The following is an 18,408-nucleotide window of genomic DNA, read 5'->3' as shown; positions in this document are numbered from 1 at the left end:
TGTGGCGGTCCAGTTACTTTGGTACATAGCAATAGCAGCAAGTTGTCTCCACATGTACGTGTCGCATCGAGCACGTCGCGTTTGGCCAGCGATCCATGCCCTTCCATAAGTCCCTTTTGGTGGTCGCTTAGATGTCTTCTTGCGGTCGGCATCTGCAGTCACTTGGCATCATTACTAGAATGCGACGAAGATGATGCAACTCATGTTCCTCATTTCAAGTGTCACTCGAGGACCAGCCTTGTCTATACCCCATTGTTGCGCAGTTACGATTGTGTGTGGACAATCTCTTGGTAGGCTCGGCCTTGATGTTACAAGGGAGTCGATTTGGCTTATATTGTGTTTGGCAATCAGTCATGACATATATTTTTCTGTTCTTCCTTTTATTTTACCAATTTTATCTGATTCGTAATAACATAGTTGCATATATTCTTAGTTGGTCCAAAAGCAGTGGGTAATGAAGCTTCCATTTATGCGAGCGTTGGGACATGAATGACCCTAATTCTACATCCAGCTGAACGTAACAATGTAGTATGTACCCATGAAGTAACTTATCAATAATCAAAGTAATACACAAATCAAGGTGGATGGGCAAACAACGAATAATAAAATAATACTCTCTTTTCTCTCGTAAGAGAAACACGATTACTATTATACCCGCATAAACATATATTAGATTGAGTGAATGATGCTAACACTTTTGCTTTGAAACAATACATGTAATGATGCAACCATACATGGAAAAGTATCATAACCATTAGTACTATTTTTTTTATGACAATACACGATAATGGAAGCAGACGGATTACTAGTAAATTGTCATGATAATATCCTTTTCCAAGTTCCATTTAGTCGGGAGTATTCTAGCTATGAGCTCCTTGAGAACAGATGGACAGCTAGACTTGAGATGTCGATAACCATTGCTTGCCATCATGGCCTCCAAATTGGATGGAGAAGCAAGGAACCGTAGACAGGCTTCTTTGAGACGATGGAAACCATGCTGCTCAGCTATAGCCAAACTGGTTGCCACCACGTCTGAATCAATATGAGAACACAATTTCTCCTCGCGTATCTGCTTCAGCCTGCTAATGTTGTACCTATCAGCCGCTACGAGTAGATGGCTGGCCATCACCACATCAATCATAGGAGAAACTTTGCCAGTGTATATGAAATGGAGCAAGGCCTCGAACACATCAGGTTCCATGTCTTGAATTTCAATGAGACTACCAGAACTCTCCACCATGCGGTCGAGGAGCTCCGCCTTGAAGACAGATGACCGAGTGGCTAGGACACACCTATGAGCGAGGAATATCTCTCCGCCTACTTGAAATGTCAGGTCTGCTGCATCTTTGCTCTCGAGGAGATCACCGAGTTGCCGGTGCAAGTCGTTTGGAGATGCTCTTGTTTCTTCTTCGTCGAGGATCTCCTTCACGACGGTGACATGGCATCCGATGGTGAGACAATCATTTCTCAGATGCTCCGATCTTTCCAACTTAGCCTTCTTCATTAGGTTATGGTAGCCCCAATTTGGAGCTTTCCTTGAGAATGTATGTATATCGTCGTGGGCACGGGTGTATGAAGGCACCGGTTCTCCGTTCTCATCAAGTAGACTGAACGTGAATTTCGCCTTCACATCTTTGGCACCGGCGGGGTGAAGACGTAGAAAAATAGATATGTCATCAGGACGAATCTTGCTGCCGTTTGGGTAATAGGTCACGACCCAGTCGTGGCCTCCAACACTGAAAGGTTCAGAGGTTAGGTACTCGCCGTTCTTGAGTAGCGCCTTGGTTCTTGAGTATCCATCTACCTTGAGCACGTATGATCGCGCATATGGCCTTTCCTCTGGTTCAGCTACCATGGCAACAGAGATCTTGTAATGCTCTGCCATTCTCGGAGCAAGATGGAAGACCAGCTTAGGCATGCCGATAGAGATCACAATTCACAAGCACGTGCACAACATCCGGAACACAACGTATGCACGCGCGCGAAACACTACTCGAGTAATCGGTTCGGCTTTCTTTTGCTTTATATTTATTCTTCAACTCTACTCATGCCCAGGACAGGGGCGCACGGCAGGTGCGGCGCGTCGCGGCTGCAGTTCAGGGGCGGCAGCAGTTCTCGACCGCATTCATGCGCGGCCGCCGTGGCGTGCTCCTACTCGCGCGGCTGGTCCATGGCCGTCGGCGCACGGCAGGGCAGGGGCGGCAGTAGCTCTAGGCCGCATCCATGGCCGACGGCGCGCGGCAGGGCGGCGTGCTCCTACTCCCACGGCCGATGCCGGAGAGGGAAGAGAGGAATTAGGAGAGGTGCTCCACGGGCGGCGCAACTCGTCTCCTCGGTGGCCAAGGGGCTCGCCGGGGCGGCGGGGAAGGCCCGCTGCAGGGCGAATCAGTAGGGGCGGCGAAGTGATCCGTTCCCATGAGTGGCAGACCGGGGAAGGTGCCGGAGTTGGCCGGAATCGGGCTGTCAATGTTAAGGACGGGGGCCGGCGCCGTTGAAGCGAGGGGATCAAAGGTCGGGGAGGCCCGCCGTCTAGGATCAGGTTGAATTCTAATAAATCCAGGGGTCTTTTGTAAAATCAAAAGTTTTTTCAGATTTCACTTAAAGAGGGACTGCGGGTGCAATTTATGAAAAATAGGAGGGCCTATTTACAAAATGACTGCGACGGGTGAACGGGCAGGAGCAATAAAACCTTTATTATTAGGTAAAGATAAAGATTAGCAGACAACAAACTACAGCAGTTTTGCTCATCAGAAAACTAGAGTCCTGTTTTCCCCTACAACCTCTTTAAAACCGACTTTCCGAAAACTGAATCCAAAAAACCCTCAACAGCATGACAAGTTCACAGCTGCATGACGAGCAATATTCAGAGGGAATAATAACCAAAGCCCTGTCACAATGCTTGAGGATTGCATGCAGATGTTTTTGTTTTTTTGCTTAGTGCTTTAAACTGAATTACAACACAAGATACCAAGGTCCACATTTGCTCTGCGCATCCTGTGATGCAAAGGCCGGGGTAATCCCCTTTTTGAAAGAAAAAAAGATACCAAGGTCCACATAGACAGCATCTATACTTCACATTCAGTTTTTCAGTGCAAAAGTAGACATGAGTGCTGCTAATGGAGTGTTAAGGACAATACCAGAGGTGACTGATTCTATTTGCTGGAGGCTTATTAAGTACTGAACATTTGCCACCTCATGAATTTGCTGCAGTTTCTCTACCAATACAGGTGGACCTAAGCCCTCCAGTTTATCCTTATACACCTTTAAACAGCGTTCAAGAATAGACTTTTTGAAAATTTCAACAAGAGACCCCGTTGATGGAATCTCTCCATTATTCAAAGCTTCAAGAATCTGAAGCACAAGAGGAACAATTATTCTAAGAAACTAATTTATCCGATTTATGTAGATAGCAGCTACATCAAGTATCTTACCTGCTGCAGAAAGGACACAAATTCCTTTCCATTCAATGATTGATAAGTACCATTCTACTCGCCTGAACATAATATATATTGAATGAATGATACTACTCTCCCCGATCCATCCAACCATACATGGAGAAGTTGCATAACCATTAAAACAAGACTCTCTTTCTAGCAAGAAAAAAGTGATCGATAGCAGCATTTTTGTTCCACAACATTCATGCATAAACAGATTAGTAGCATAACCATAAGTACTAAACACGGATGACATATATATGATAATAAATTGGTCTCTAGGCACTACTTCCACATTGTCATGACAACGTCCTTTGCCACCCCCCATTCAGCCGGAAGGATTCTAGCTACAAGCTCCTTGAGAACATGTGGGCAGCTGGATGTCAGATGCTCAAAACCGTCGCTTGCCATCATAGCTTTGAAATTGGAAGGAGAAGCAAGGAATTGCAAACAAGCCTCTTTGAGACGATGGAAACCATGCTGCTCTGCTAAAGCTAAACTGGTGGCCACCATGTTGGAATCGATGTGAGTGCACAATTTCTCCTCGCATATCAGCTTCAGCCTGCCGATGTTGTACCTGTCAGCAGCCACGAGTAGATGGCTGGCCATCCCCACATCAAGCACTGGAGGAACGGAGTCAGTGTATATGAAGTGAAGCAAGGACTTGAAAACATCAGCTTCCACGTCATAGATTTCAATAGGATTAGCTGCAGAACTCTCCTTCATAGTGCCAAGGAGCTCCGCCTTGAAGACGGATGACCGAGCAGCGAGGACACACCTGTGGGCTGAGAAACTCTGTGCACCGACTTGAAAGATTAGGTCTGCTGCGTCCTTATTCTCGAGGAGGTCACCGAAGTGCTGGTGCAGGTCGCTTGGAGGAATCCTTGTTTCTTCCCCATGGATGACGGTGACATCGCACCTGATGGTGATACAGTCGTCTCTTAGATGTGCCGATCGCTCCAGATCAGCCTTGTTGAAGAAGTCAGGGTAGCCCAAGCATGAATCTTTCTTTGAGAAGGTTAGCACAGGGGAGGCACGGCTGTATGAAGGCACCGGTTGTCCATTCTTGTCAAGTAGACTGAGCGTGAATTTCGCCTTCACATCTCCAGCATCAGCAGATTCAAGACGTAGAAAAATGGATATGTAATAGGCATGATTCCTATTGTCACCGTTTGGGTAACATAACACGGTCCAGTCGTGCCCTCCAACACTGAAAGGGTCAGAGGTAAGGCACTTGCCGGTCTCGAGAAACGCCTTGGCTCTGGAGTATCCATCTACCTTGAGCACATATGACCGCGCAAATGACCTTTCCTCAGATACCATGGCAGCAGAAATCTTGCATTGCTCTGCCATTCTGGAGGTGGGCTTGGAGTAAGATGGAAGTTTGGCCAGAGGAATGATCAATTTGTTACCTCTATCTGTCTATTCATTCTCGCCGCTGTCCAGTGATGTCGCCGGAAGAACGGCCGCCGCCGGCGCTAGGGATTGGAGGTGGTGGCGCTAGGGGGGGTGGGAGGCAGAGCCCGGGGCGGGGAATGGAGGAGGTGGATCTTGACGGCGGGAGCTCGTGGCAGCGGCAGCGGAGGGGATCGGGAGGGAAAAGGGTGGCGGCGGGAGCAGTCGAAGGGAGAGAGAGGACTGGCGAGTTAGGTTTTCTTCCTGGTTTTTACCAGATGCTGTGAGATAAACGGACGGCCGAGATCGGCTCAGGAAGGAGACCGGACGGCCGAGACTGCATTCGCCCTGAGTCGTCGGATTGTCTGTCCAAACGAGTTCTGGCCCTCCGGTTTTTGGATGGAGCAATCCTGGCCGTCGGATCAACTTCGATGTGACAACCAATGGATAGTACTTCTTATTTCTTACTTTTGAATTTATATCTGACAGGTGGGGTCTTTAGTCTGTGGGCCGCTACTGTCATTGACACTAAGTGTGGGTGTGGCCGGTGCTGCTATACATTAGCGCGGGGGTCATGCCACCGCGCCGTAATTTTTAGTGGCCGCCGAGGGTTGTTCCGAGATTTCACACTAGGGCGCTTGTGTGGCGTCCCGTGGATGGCTGGACTGCGCGTACGGTGGAGAGAGCGCCCGATTGGGTGAAACCCTAGCCACTATACCCGTCGTGCCCCTCCCCTTCACTCTCACGCCGCCACCCTCGCTCGCCCCGTCTCCCTCCATCTCACCGCCACCCCTGCCCACCCCGTCACCTTCTCGCTGCCACCCCCGTCTCCTCCCCTGGACTGGTCATTCAGCGGCTTCTCAACTGGATGGTAGACCACGACCTAAATGTCGGTTTTGGTCAGCCGCGACGGTTGTGAGGCACAGCCTTTGCCGGACATCGAGAAGGTCGGCTCCGAGGACATGATTTCATCGGTGATCGAGAAAGGGTGAGACTGGTGGTGTTCTCTTGTGCCCCTTTCATCCCGGCTCGCGCGCTTCGTCCATGGAACCGGGGGTAAGTCTCTCTCTCTCTCTCTCTCATGGTCTTGCCTTGCAGGTGTCCATCATTGTGGAGCTGGACGAGATCTCTGGCCAGCCCACCACATAGCTTGCGACCCCGGTTCTTGCCACTAACGCGCCACCTCCTAGTTCAACATGAAGTAATGCATGGTAAGTGCTCGATAAATTGTCAGGGTGGGCTAATGAGTGTCTTTATAGCGGTTGGGCCTACTAGCATCGATGAAGTATGTGTCAAGAAGAGCGGCTGCGTCTGCGTGACTGGGTTGTTAGCACTGTCTTCTAGATGCAATGCACCTCTGGTTTCTTCCTATCTCACCAATGGATTCATTTGGGCTAAGAAAATGTGCTCTTTTTGAATCTGTGATGCCACCACTTTCTGCTATGAAGTAGTGATTCTTACATGATTTCCAATTTTCCATACATCAAACTCCGCTTTACTGTGATGTTTAATTAATGTAGATGCAAATTTTTAGAAATATCAAGGATTAGGTGATGCTTATTTAGGCATGAAACCTTTATCTTGCCAACTTTCTATACATAGGCGACATCTCCGACCTTTTCTACTTATAGGGATGATGATGGTTCTGAAACTATAATCATATATTTATTAAGTTCTATTTTTGCTTCTTGTGCTCATGTTTCTATCCTAAATTCCTAATCCAAGTAACTGGTTCTTTTTATTTTATTGATCGGGTACTTCATGGCAGTGCCGTGGACAACGTCACAATAACTACATTGATGGTCCAAGCCCCAGCTCACAAAATCATTTATAGTTGGGTTGTGAGCACCTCAATAACTCAACATCAAATGTAATTGATGTGTAGCCGCATATATTCTTTCTATAATCTATTTTGGCTACCATCATTTTTAGTTGGACCATGAGCACCTCAACCACTCAACATCATCTATACCATGATTTTAGCAAAGAGTTATTTATGTTTATCATTGCCTATGCTTCTTTTTTTTTTCTCATGCATGGCACTTAATATATTGTCTTACAGTTTAACACAACTTAGTGGAAAAGTATGTCTTCTATTTATGTACTCTTCCTCTCAGTCATCAATTTGCTCACAGATATACATGTTTATGTATGTGTCTTCTGTCTCTGATCTTCATGTCGTTATGTTAGTTTTCTCTCCGAGTTGATTGTTCGTCCTTGACAAAATTTGTCACATTAACAAAAGGCTCCAAGCGGTGTCATGGTCAGGAACCTATTTTCCAGGCAGCAGGAGATGGTCAGGTAATCAACCATATCATCGATTGTGTTTTTTGGGGTTTGTGGCAAAGTAATGCTCTTCTTTTCAAATGTATGGACTAATAGGAGTCATAAGTTGTACCTCATTTCTGATACAAAACTGAACTGGTCATTGGTTAGGTGAGACATGCCATGTGTCTGGACTTCGGTGACAAGTCTGAATGAATATATTAATTTGAGCAAGTATTCAGTCCATATACTTGCATTCTTGATATTTGATTTTTATTTTCTCAACTATATGGACGTGTTAGTTCTTTAAAGATCTCTCAGCTATAAAATTGTTCTAGGCTCCTCCGCAAATTTTTTTGTTCTAGGCTACTTAGGATCTGACAAATACTACAACATATACACACTGAATTATATCCTTCCATGTTATTTCTGTTCCATCCACTTCCATTGTTGCAGGAATCTTTTTGCGTTTGATATTATATGGCAGAATCTATGTGTGCTATTTCTGCTGAATTTGATACCCCATCTGTGGCTTATTTCTCTAATATTTGCATTCAAGGCTATGCTAAATCGAGTGATGCTGCCATTGAGTCGACCATTTTGTTCTGGTTTACTTACAAGATGATACAATGATTTAAATAGACGATGAAAATTTATCTGAGTTGAAGACCTCTCAAAGAAAGTTCTTAGCGGTTTCTTCATGGGGAATGACATTTGAGAGTTTGTGTAAGCGACTTAATAAAAGATAAACTACACAATTTGACCAAGCACGTTGAGGAAGATAAAAACAGGAAAAGGAATTTGTGTATGATTAGACTGCCTCGAGTGATTGCTCCCCTTCAAAGGTAAAACTTGCATGTTTCCATCTCCAAGCTTATTAGCTCTCAATGCTTGATGCACCCATATTTTTTTGAAACAAAAAAGATGATACATTATACAGTTTGATCACATTATTAATTTGCCACACGTGATGCTGTAGGGTGCTTTGGTATACGACTCCAGGTTTAATGTCGACCACTGGGTTTGTAGGTTCTGGTGCTTACATAACACATATATTAGCTACAATTATTTTGCTTTCTTGCTTCTTTTTTATAGCTCATGCATGGCTAGAATTTAGAATCATTGAAAAGTTTACCTGTCTGGCCTTAATGATAGATGAGTTGGTATGGTCATATGTGATTTGGTCTGGTATTTGTTTTATGATATGTTGGGCAATCATCAATTTCCCTTTTAAGGAGCAAGTTTGTATAGGGATACAAAGTACAGAACAACAATCTGCGTCCTAATACTAATGTATTTCATGGATTCTCCAATTTAGATCTGAGCATTGAGACGTCCTTGCACTCATGCACCTCCTGGAAGAGGACAACCTGAGGTGGTCTGCCATGGGCGCCTAGCGAGGCACAATGTTTGGGCGCTTCACCGTGGCTTCTAGGGGGTGGCTAAGTCGTCGGCGTCGGGCAGTGGTGTTGCCGTTCGCATAAGCAAGCTACATGGCGTCAAGAAGAAACCGGTATGCCTCATTCTCCTCTCGGCCCTGTTCGATCTGGATCATCACCATAAGCATTCTTAACAAGATTTGTTTAGTGATGGTACCAAAAAGCAAATTTGGACTTGGATATGCCTTAGCATTCTTAACAAGATTTGTGCGGGTATTCTAAAAGAAAATGTACTTGGTTCTTTCCTCAATACTCATAGCCCTTTCGTTCTGCCTTATACTTCGATCTTGAGGTCTAAACCACAATAGTTAGGCGGCTACCTCAAGCTAATTTTGAATGTTGTATGTTTTGCTGTGTTGTATGTATGTGTTGTGTTTATGGTTCTTGATAGTGTTATCCATTCTATGCCGGATGTTGTGGCTAACTGAACTTCTATGTGTACTTTTCAGTGTTGCATACTGCCAAGTTCTAGAAACGGGGTGACGCTTGCGTAGTTATTTGGCGTAAAGGAGACCAAGGTGAGATTGTTATTGAGGGTATAGATGTTCTGTCTCCATGCAAATTTATTGACCTTGCCTTCTCTAGCTTTCTAAGTATTACTAATCATTACTTACTACATTATTGTCGTGTAGTGTTCCACAAAAAAGACCTTAAAGCACAAACATGTACGTGTTTCACAATTCTAGCTGACTCTGGTTCACAAATCACACTGTTTAACTTGGTTGTCCTTTGTATCTTTTAGCCTTTATCAAACATTGTATATTTCTACTTTGATTGCAACTTTTCATTTGTCCTTTCCAAAGGCGGATAAGATAAGTAAACTTGAATAAGCACACTTATATGGAATGACATGCAACCGCAGAAGAGAATTACCCCCTCTAATAAATTTTTGGTGTGGTGTTGTCTTCATGGTTGCAGGGCACATCAGAAGGTTTAGTATGCATCATATTGTTAGGGCAATGTTTTGAACACGACAGGTATTGACACTAATAATGCCGCCATCATGCATACACGTTGAATCAACTGGTTGGAATTTTCAATATTTTCTATACCATGCGAGACGTTCATGTTTCTAATCTACTTCATGGACTAATCAAATGATCCAAATTATGTTTATTCTTTAGGAACACTTGGCTTATTTGGTACCATTGTTCTTCTTCCAAGGACTGCGATAACATCTTTTCTTCACATATGAGAGGAAGACGTAAGTATACAGTTTGTTTTGTGAAATAAGTTGCCGATATACTCCACATAATCTCTAGGCATTTCTTCTACCTGTTAGTTCTGGTAACTCTAACTAAAGATCTCTTGCAGATACCAAAGTAGCCTTGGTAATAACAAGCAGGTTGAGCTCATTGATATGGGTGCTATAAGTAGTGAGCCTGCTGCAGAGGACAATATTCAAATGGCATCAGGTTAAATTAACTGAGACCTTATAAGCTGTGGTTAATCCCATGCGAATAATATCAATAAGTCTATTATTATCATATGCTTAATGAACATATTTTCTTTGTAATGACACCAGCAACATTCCAAAGTATAATTAAGTAATAACGGAATTAATTGATTTCATGATTTTGCCAACATAACTACAGCCGTTCTGACTTTACATGGTAGGATATTACCCCATTGTGATACTCAAAACCTGATAAAGAATATATATTATGATCAAACAATATATTTGAGGTATTACCACCATTCACTGGGTGAGAGAGCACTGAAATTATTCATTCCAACAGTCGTGCCAGAAGTGCCTACGAAATGTTATATTTCCTATTCAATAGTATTGCATTGGCTGTGTTGTGACATATTATACCAGTAGTAGTAGGCTGAAACATTAAAATGGGACTCTGTAATTGATGATGCATCCTGTAGGTTCACTTCTAATAAGAATACTAATAATATACTGTTCATTTGGACGATGATCTATGAGCTCATGTATAAACAAGTTACCTAAAATACCATGTTCCTAGCCTTAAATCTTCCTATGAGAGCATCTCCAGCCGCGCCCCCAACAAGGCCCCCCAGGCGATTTTTCGGCCGCCGGCGCCAAAAAAACGGCCCAGTCGCGCCCCCAAGGGCCCAGTTTTCGCCGGCTCGGGCCGAAATTGGCGCCGGCGGACCCAACCCGAACCCGGCGCTCGGGGGCGCCGGGCGAATCGTTTTTGGCACGAAGAGCCGCGGGCCCCCCTTGCCAGCGACTCGACTCTCTTCTCGCCGCTTCGTCGTCCTCATTGCCTCGTTCCCCACGGCGAATCAATGCCAAAGCTGCGCGCGCTGCCGCGCCGGTCAGCCTCCATTGATGCCTCACGGGCGGCGCAGTGAAGGCCGGGCGACGCGCGTCCCCTCGCCTGCCACGCGTACTACGCGGCGCCTCCGCCTATATAAGCCGACCACCAGCGTGCCGGAGACACGCACAGATCCTCCACCGCCGTCGTGATCCTCGACAGCGATGACGACGAGGACGCCCCCGGACCGTCCAACCCACCGCGCCAACCAGGGGAGGGATGCAGCAGGGACGGCGGCGGCGGCGGCGGCGACGACTACACGCGGTTCTACAGCCTCCTCGGCATGTAGAACTGCAAGGGCGGGCGGCGGGCGGCGAGGAGCGGCGAGGGAGACAGCGAGGAGCGGCGATGGAGACGGCGAGGAGCAGCCCCTAGTAGTTTTTTTTCTTTTTTGTAAAATATGTTTAAATTTGAACGAACTCGCCGATGTTTGCGTTAAATTTGAGCCGTGTTTGCGCCGTATTTAAGTTTTAAAAAAAATGTGGGCGCTGCGACTGGGGGGCATCACGCCCCCAACGCGCGGTTTAGCGCCGGTGCGCCCCCAGGGGGCGATTGTTAGCCCCTCCTGGGGGGCCAACGGCTGGAGATGCTCTGAGTTCCCCTCTTCTGCTGTTAACAGTTAGTTGGATAAAGCATGTCTCACAGAAGAATCATGCATTTTGATAGCTCACAGTAGTTGTATACTATGAATGGGCTCATATTTTCCTTATGATGCTTTGTTTGTTTGATGAAAACATTCTCATTTCTAAATAATCTATCCTTAAACCGTTGATTGCAAACTATTTCCCATTTTTTCCTTTTAAAAAATTACACAGGAGCACTCCAATAAATTAAACTGTGCAAATATGCAAGTGAGAACAACCTCTTGTGCTCAACAATGTGCCATCTTTCTCCAGCTTCTTGAGCTCAACTATTTTCCAATTTGTAACTTTATGAATCAGATTCTAATTGCAATAAAAGCACCTTATGGTATAGCTCCTAAAGTCCCAGATCTTGATGAGGCAAGTAGGAGTAATGGTATCTTTGTTATGTCTAGGACTTAAGATGGATGCTACATTTTGTTAATGAAGCCTATTTACTTGCCCATGCAGGTGAATGATTATCTTTTGAGATATAGGACTGCCCCAAGGAGCACTATGGGTCCGAGTGTCTGAAAGATGTGTAGTTTATAGGTAAGTTGTTCATATTTATGGCTTAGGTATAGAATACAAGTGATTCGTTATCTGATTCAAAATAGTACTCTTTGCTGCTGCTGTAATCAACATAATGGTCTTTCTTTTAGATATTATTGAAGCTGCCTAAACAGCATGTGTGGTTGCAAATACAAATCGATAGCTCCTGCTAATTGGCTGGTGGAAGTGGTGACGCATCAAGGTGCAATGCAGCGATGTCATGTTCATACTACGGGAAAGGAAGAGCTCCTAATATTTTTTATGCTCCATGCCGTAGGTGAGCTGCCACCTCTTCTCACATGTTCGTGCTAATTATCAAGTAACCTCCAGAATGAATTGCGATTGCGATTAGTACCTTTAGACATTGGTCATTGGCTATATTTGTTGGTACTATTATTCTACTCGCTTATGTAGCCACTAATGTGGTTCTTTGTAGGCATTTGGTTAAGTCAAAGGCAACAGGAAGGCACGACGATGATCAAGGTCCTTATGTACGCTGAGTACTATCTTTTGTCTACCATACCGTATGAGAATAGATCAGGATGAGGCAACTAAGTCATGTACAATGTATTTACTGGTGGTGTCTACAAGGAGAACATATATGGCCTATATCTGACTTTATGAACTATTATATCGATGATGTCGAGTTATGTCTACATAGACTGCCTTCGTAGGACGCGAATTTGGTGAACATGGTTCCACGTGCACCCCTTATGAATAGTAAATTCAAAACAAATACTGGAAAAAAAATCAAAAAAATCTGAAATTTTTATGTAATATACATAGTCAATCGGTATACTCACGTATGAAGTTTCACAAAGAAATCGCATCCATAGTAATCTAGGCAAAAATGAAAAAAAATCCGAAGCTATATTAAGAAACATTGTTCGACGAATAGTATTGTCCTAATTGTATTTTCTTCACTAAGGATACTATGGGTGTCAATACATCATGGAACTTCACACGTGAGTAGAATGGTCGACTAAGTATCATACCCTGAAATTTATATTTTTATAGTATTTTTCTTATATTTACTATTCACATGGGTGTGTGTGGAACCATGTTCATCCTTTGTACTGTTCTTCTTCTTTGACTTAGCACATCTGCTCACTTTTGGATAAATTTGAAGGAAATATGCCCTAGAGGCAATAATAAAGTTGTTATTTATATTTCCTTATATCATGATAAATGTTTATTATTCATGCTAGAATTGTATTAACCGGAAACTTAGTACATGTGTGAATATATAGACAAACTAAGTGTCACTAGTATGCCTCTACTTGACTAGCTCGTTGAATCAAAGATGGTTAAGTTTCCTAGCCATAGACATGAGTTGTCATTTGATTAACGGGATCACATCATTAGAGAATGATGTGATTGACTTGACCCATTCCGTTGGCTTAGCATTTGATCGTTTAGTATATAGCTATTGCTTTCTTCATGACTTATACATGTTCCTATGACTATGAGATTATGCAACTCCCGAATACCGGAGGAACACTTTGTGTGCTACCAAACGTCACAACGTAACTGGGTGATTATAAAGGTGCTCTATAGGTGTCTCCGAAGGTACTTGTTGGGTTGGCATAGATCGAGATTAGGATTTGTCACTCCGATTGTCGGAGAGGTATCTCTGGGCCCTCTCGGTAATGCACATCACTATAAGCCTTGCAAGCAATGCAACTAATGAGTTAGTTGCGGGATGATGTATTACGGAACGAGTAAAGAGACTTGCCGGTAACGAGATTGAACTAGGTATTGGGATACCGACGATCAAATCTCGGGCAAGTAACATACCGATGACAAAGGGAACAACGTATGTTGTTATGCGGTTTGACCGATAAAGATCTTCGTAGAATATGTAGGAGCCAATATGAGCATCCAGGTTCCGCTATTGGTTATTGACCGGAAACGAGTCTCGGTCATGTCTACATAGTTCTCGAACCCGTAGGGTCTGCACGCTTAACGTTCGATGACGATCGGTAATATGAGTTTATGTGTTTTGATGAACCGAAGGTAGTTCGGAGTCCCGGATATGACCACGGACATGACAAGGAGTCTCGAAATGGTCGAGACATAAAGATCGATATATTGGATGACTTTGTTTGGACTTTGGAAGGGTTCCGGGCAAGTTCGGACAAATACCGGAGTACTGGGGGGTTACCGAAACCCCCCGGGGAGTGTAATGGGCCTATTGGGCCTTAGTGGAGAAGGAGGGGCGGCCAGGGCAGGTCGCGCGCCCCTCCCCCTCTAGTCCGAATTGGACAAGGAAGGGGGGGGGGGGGCGGCGCCCCCCTTTTTCCTTCCCCCTCTCTCTCTCCTTCCTTCCCTCCTACTCCTACTATTGGAAGGGGGGAATCCTACTCCCGATGGTAGTAGGACTCCTCCAGGGCGCGCCATAGGAGGGTTGGCCCTCCCCCCTCCACTCCTTTATATACGGGGGAGGGGGGCACCCCATAGACACACAAGTTGATCAGTTGATCTTTTAGCCATGTGCGGTGCCCCCTCCACCATAATCCACCTCGGTCATATCGTAGCGGTGCCTAGGCGAAGCCCTGCGTCGGTAGCATCATCATGACCGTCATCACGCCGTCGTGCTGACGGAACTCTCCCTCGAAGCTCTGCTGGATCGGAGTTCGTGGGACGTCACTGAGCTGAACGTGTGCTGAACTCGGAGGGGCCGTGCATTCGGTACTTGGATCGGTCGGATCGTGAAGACGTACGATTACATCAACCGCGTTCTCATAACGCTTCCGCTTACGGTCTACAACGGTACGTGGACGACACTCTCCCCTCTCGTTGCTATGCATCACCATGATCTTGCGTGTGCGTAGGAATTTTTTTTGAAATTACTACGTTCCCCAACAGTGGCATCCGAGCCAGGTTTATGCGTAGATTTTATATGCACGAGTAGAACACAAGTGAGTTGTGGGCGATACAAGTCATACTGCTTACCAGCATGTCATACTTTGATTCGGCGGTATTGTTTGATGAAGCGGCCCATACCGACATTACGCGTACGCTTACGCGAGACTGGTTCTACAGACGTGCTTCGCACACAGGTGGCTGGCGGGTGTCAGTTTCTCCAACTTTAGTTGAATCGAGTGTGACTATGCCCGGTCCTTGTGAAGGTTAAAACATCACATACTTGACGAAATATCCTTGTGAAGGTTGCTCAGCCCGTAGCAGCCACATAAAAATTGCAACAACAAAGTAGAGGACGTCTAACTCGTTTTTGCAGGGCATGCTGTGATGTGATATGGTCAAGACATGATGCTAAATTTTATTGTATGAGATGATCATGTTTTGTAACCGAGTTATCGGCAACTAGCAGGAACCATATGGTTGTCGCTTTATTGTATGAAATGCAATCGCCATGTAATTGCTTTACTTTATCACTAAGCGATAGCGATAGTCGTAGAAGCAATAGTTGGCAAGACGACAACGATGCTACGATGGAGATCAAGGTGTCGCGCCGGTGACGATGGTGATCATGATGGTGCTTTGGAGATGGAGATCAAAGGCACAAGATGATGATGGCCATATCATATCACTTATATTGATTGCATGTGATGTTTATCTTTTATGCATCTTATTTTGCTTAGATCGATGGTAGCATTATAAGATGATCTCTTACTAAATTTCAAGGTATAAGTGTTCTCCCTAAGTATGCACCGTTGCGAAAGTTCGTCGTGTCGAGACACCACGTGATGATCGGGTGTGATAAGCTCTACGTTCACATACAACGGGTGCAAGCCAGTTTTGCACACGCAGAATACTCGGGTTAAACTTGACGAGCCTAGCATATGCAGATATGGCCTCGGAACACTGAGACCGATAGGTCGAGCGTGAATCATATAGTAGATATGATCAACATAGTGATGTTCACCATTGAAAACTACTCCGTCTCACGTGATGATCGGACATGGTTTAGTTGATTTGGATCACGTGATCACTTAGATGATTAGAGTAATGTCTATCTAAGTGGGAATTCTTAAGTAATATGATTAATTGAACTTTAATTTATCATGAACTTAGTACCTGATAGTATTTTGCATGTCTATGTTGTTTTTAGATGGATGGCCCGTGCTGTTGTTCCGTTGAATTTTAATGCGTTCTTGAGAAAGCAAAGTTGAAAGATGATGGTAGCAATTACACGGACTGGGTCCGTAACTTGAGGATTATCCTCATTGCTGCACAGAAGAATTACGTCCTGGAAGCACCGCTAGGTGCCAAACCCGCTACAGGAGCAACGCCAGATGTTATGAACGTCTGGCAGAGCAAAGCTGATGACTACTCGATAGTTCAGTGTGCCATGCTTTACGGCTTAGAACCGGACTTCAACGACGTTTTGAACGTCATGGAGCATATGAGATGTTCCAGGAGTTGAAGTTAATATTTCAAGCAAATGCCCGGTTTGAGAGATATGAAGTCTCGAATAAGTTCTATAGCTGCAAGATGGAGGAGAATAGTTCTGTCAGTGAGCATATACTCAAAATGTCTGGGTATAACAATCACTTTATTCAACTGGGAGTTAATCTTCCAGATGATAGTGTCATTGACAGAATTCTTCAATCACTGCCACCAAGCTACAAGAGCTTCGTGATGAACTATAATATGCAAGGGATGGATAAGACAATTCCCGAGCTCTTCGCAATGCTAAAGGTTGCGGAGGTAGAAATTAAGAAGGAGCATCAAGTGTTGATGGTCAACAAGACCACCAGTTTCAAGAAAAAGGGTAAAAGGGAAGAAGGGGAACTTCAAGAAGAACGGCAAGCAAGTTGCTGCTCAAGTGAAGAAACCCAAGTCTGGACCTAAGCCTGAGACTGAGTGCCTCTACTGCAAAGGGACTGGTCACTGGAAGCGGAACTGCCCCAAGTATTTGGCGGATAAGAAGGATGGCAAGGTGAACAAAGGTATATGTGATATACATGTTATTGATGTGTACCTTACTAATTCTCGCAGTAGCACCTGGGTATTTGATACTGGTTCTGTTGCTAATATTTGCAACTCGAAACAGGGACTACGGATTATGCGAAGATTGCCTAAGGACGAGGTGACGATGCGCGTGGGAAATGGTTCCAAAGTCGATGTGATCGCGGTCGGCACGCTACCTCTACATCTACCTTCGGGATTAGTTTTAGACCTGAATAATTGTTATTTGGTGCCAGCGTTGAGCATGAACATTATATCTGGATCTTGTTTGATGCGAGACGGTTATTCATTTAAATATGAGAATAATGGTTGTTCTATTTATATGAGTAATATCTTTTATGGTCATGCACCCTTGAAGAGTGGTCTATTTTGATGAATCTCGATAGTAGTGATACACATATTCATAATATTGAAACTAAAAGATGCAGAGTTGATAATGATAGTGCAGCTTATTTGTGGCACTGCCGTTTAGGTCATATTGGTGTAAAGCGCATGAAGAAACTCCATTCTGATGGACTTTTGGAATCACTTGATTATGAATCACTTGGTACTTGCGAACGATGCCTCATGGGCAAGATGACTAAAACGCCGTTCTCTGGAACTATGGAGCGAGCAACAGATTTGTTGGAAATCATACATACTGATGTATGTGGTCCGATGAACGTTGAGGCTCGCGGCGGGTATCATTATTTTCTCACCTTCACAGATGATTTGAGCAGATATGGGTATATCTACTTGATGAAACATAAGTCTGAAACATTTGAAAAGTTCAAAGAATTTCAGAGTGAAGTCGAAAATCATCGTAACAAGAAAATAAAGTTTCTAAGATCTGATCGGGGAGGAGAATATTGAGTTACGAGTTTGGTCTTCATTTGAGATAATGCGGAATAGTTTAGCAACTCACGCCACCCGGAACACCACAGCGTAATGGCGTGTCCGAACATCGTAATCATACTTTATTAGATATGGTGCGATCTATGATGTCTCTTACTGATTTACCGCTATCGTTTTGGGGTTATGCTTTAGAGACGGCTGCATTCACGTTAAATAGGACACCATCTAAATCTGTTGAGACGACGCCTTATGAACTGTGGTTTGGCAAGAAACCAAAGTTGTCGTTTCTTAAAGTTTGGGGCTGAGACGTATCAAGCATCCCCAAGCTTAATTCCTGCTCGTCCTCGAGTAGGTAAATGATAAAAACAGAATTTTTGATGTGGAATGCTTCTTAGCATAATTTTCAATGTAATTCTTTTTATTGTGGAATGAATATTTAGGTCCCAAAGATTCAAGATAAAAGTTTAATGTTGACATAAAAACAATAATACTTCAAGCATGCTAACCACGCAATTATGTCTTATCAAAATAACATAGCCAAGAAAAGCTTATCCCTACAAAATCATATAGTTAGGCCATGTTTCAATATCGTCACACAAACGTCTCATCATGCATAACCCCGATGACAAGCCGAGCAATTGGTTCA

The 18,408-nt window shown here is 44.3% G+C and overlaps 2 protein-coding genes and 2 long non-coding RNA genes across 4 annotated transcripts; 2 read left to right on the top strand and 2 right to left on the bottom strand.

Annotated features, from left to right (window-relative positions):
- Positions 1-663: 663 nt before the first annotated feature.
- Positions 664-1,885, bottom strand: LOC109762484 (BTB/POZ and MATH domain-containing protein 1-like). The gene has a single exon (XM_020321342.2). The coding sequence runs from the start codon at positions 1,883-1,885 to the stop codon at positions 806-808; it is 1,080 nt and encodes a 359-aa protein (XP_020176931.1). The 3' UTR covers positions 664-805.
- A 1,624-nt stretch (positions 1,886-3,509) lies between these two features.
- Positions 3,510-5,067, bottom strand: LOC109762498 (BTB/POZ and MATH domain-containing protein 3-like). Its single transcript, XM_020321358.4, has one exon. The coding sequence runs from the start codon at positions 4,785-4,787 to the stop codon at positions 3,720-3,722; it is 1,068 nt and encodes a 355-aa protein (XP_020176947.1). The 5' UTR covers positions 4,788-5,067; the 3' UTR covers positions 3,510-3,719.
- Positions 5,068-5,953: 886 nt separating this feature from the next.
- LOC120965353 (uncharacterized) lies at positions 5,954-9,953 on the top strand. The gene is made up of 6 exons (XR_006663322.1): positions 5,954-7,939; positions 8,413-8,607; positions 8,983-9,051; positions 9,452-9,510; positions 9,658-9,737; positions 9,848-9,953. It is a non-coding gene; the product is annotated as an uncharacterized lncRNA (long non-coding RNA).
- A 1,261-nt stretch (positions 9,954-11,214) lies between these two features.
- LOC123493903 (uncharacterized) lies at positions 11,215-12,948 on the top strand. Its single transcript, XR_006663321.2, has 3 exons — positions 11,215-11,993; positions 12,104-12,270; positions 12,430-12,948. It is a non-coding gene; the product is annotated as an uncharacterized lncRNA (long non-coding RNA).
- Positions 12,949-18,408: the final 5,460 nt, after the last annotated feature.

This window comes from Aegilops tauschii, chromosome 5, assembly GCF_002575655.3.
Source record: "Aegilops tauschii subsp. strangulata cultivar AL8/78 chromosome 5, Aet v6.0, whole genome shotgun sequence".
In the NCBI taxonomy this organism is placed as follows: Eukaryota; Viridiplantae; Streptophyta; class Magnoliopsida; order Poales; family Poaceae; genus Aegilops; species Aegilops tauschii.
The sequence above is the reverse complement of the archived record's forward strand: the minus strand, read 5'-3'. Positions and strand labels throughout refer to the sequence as shown.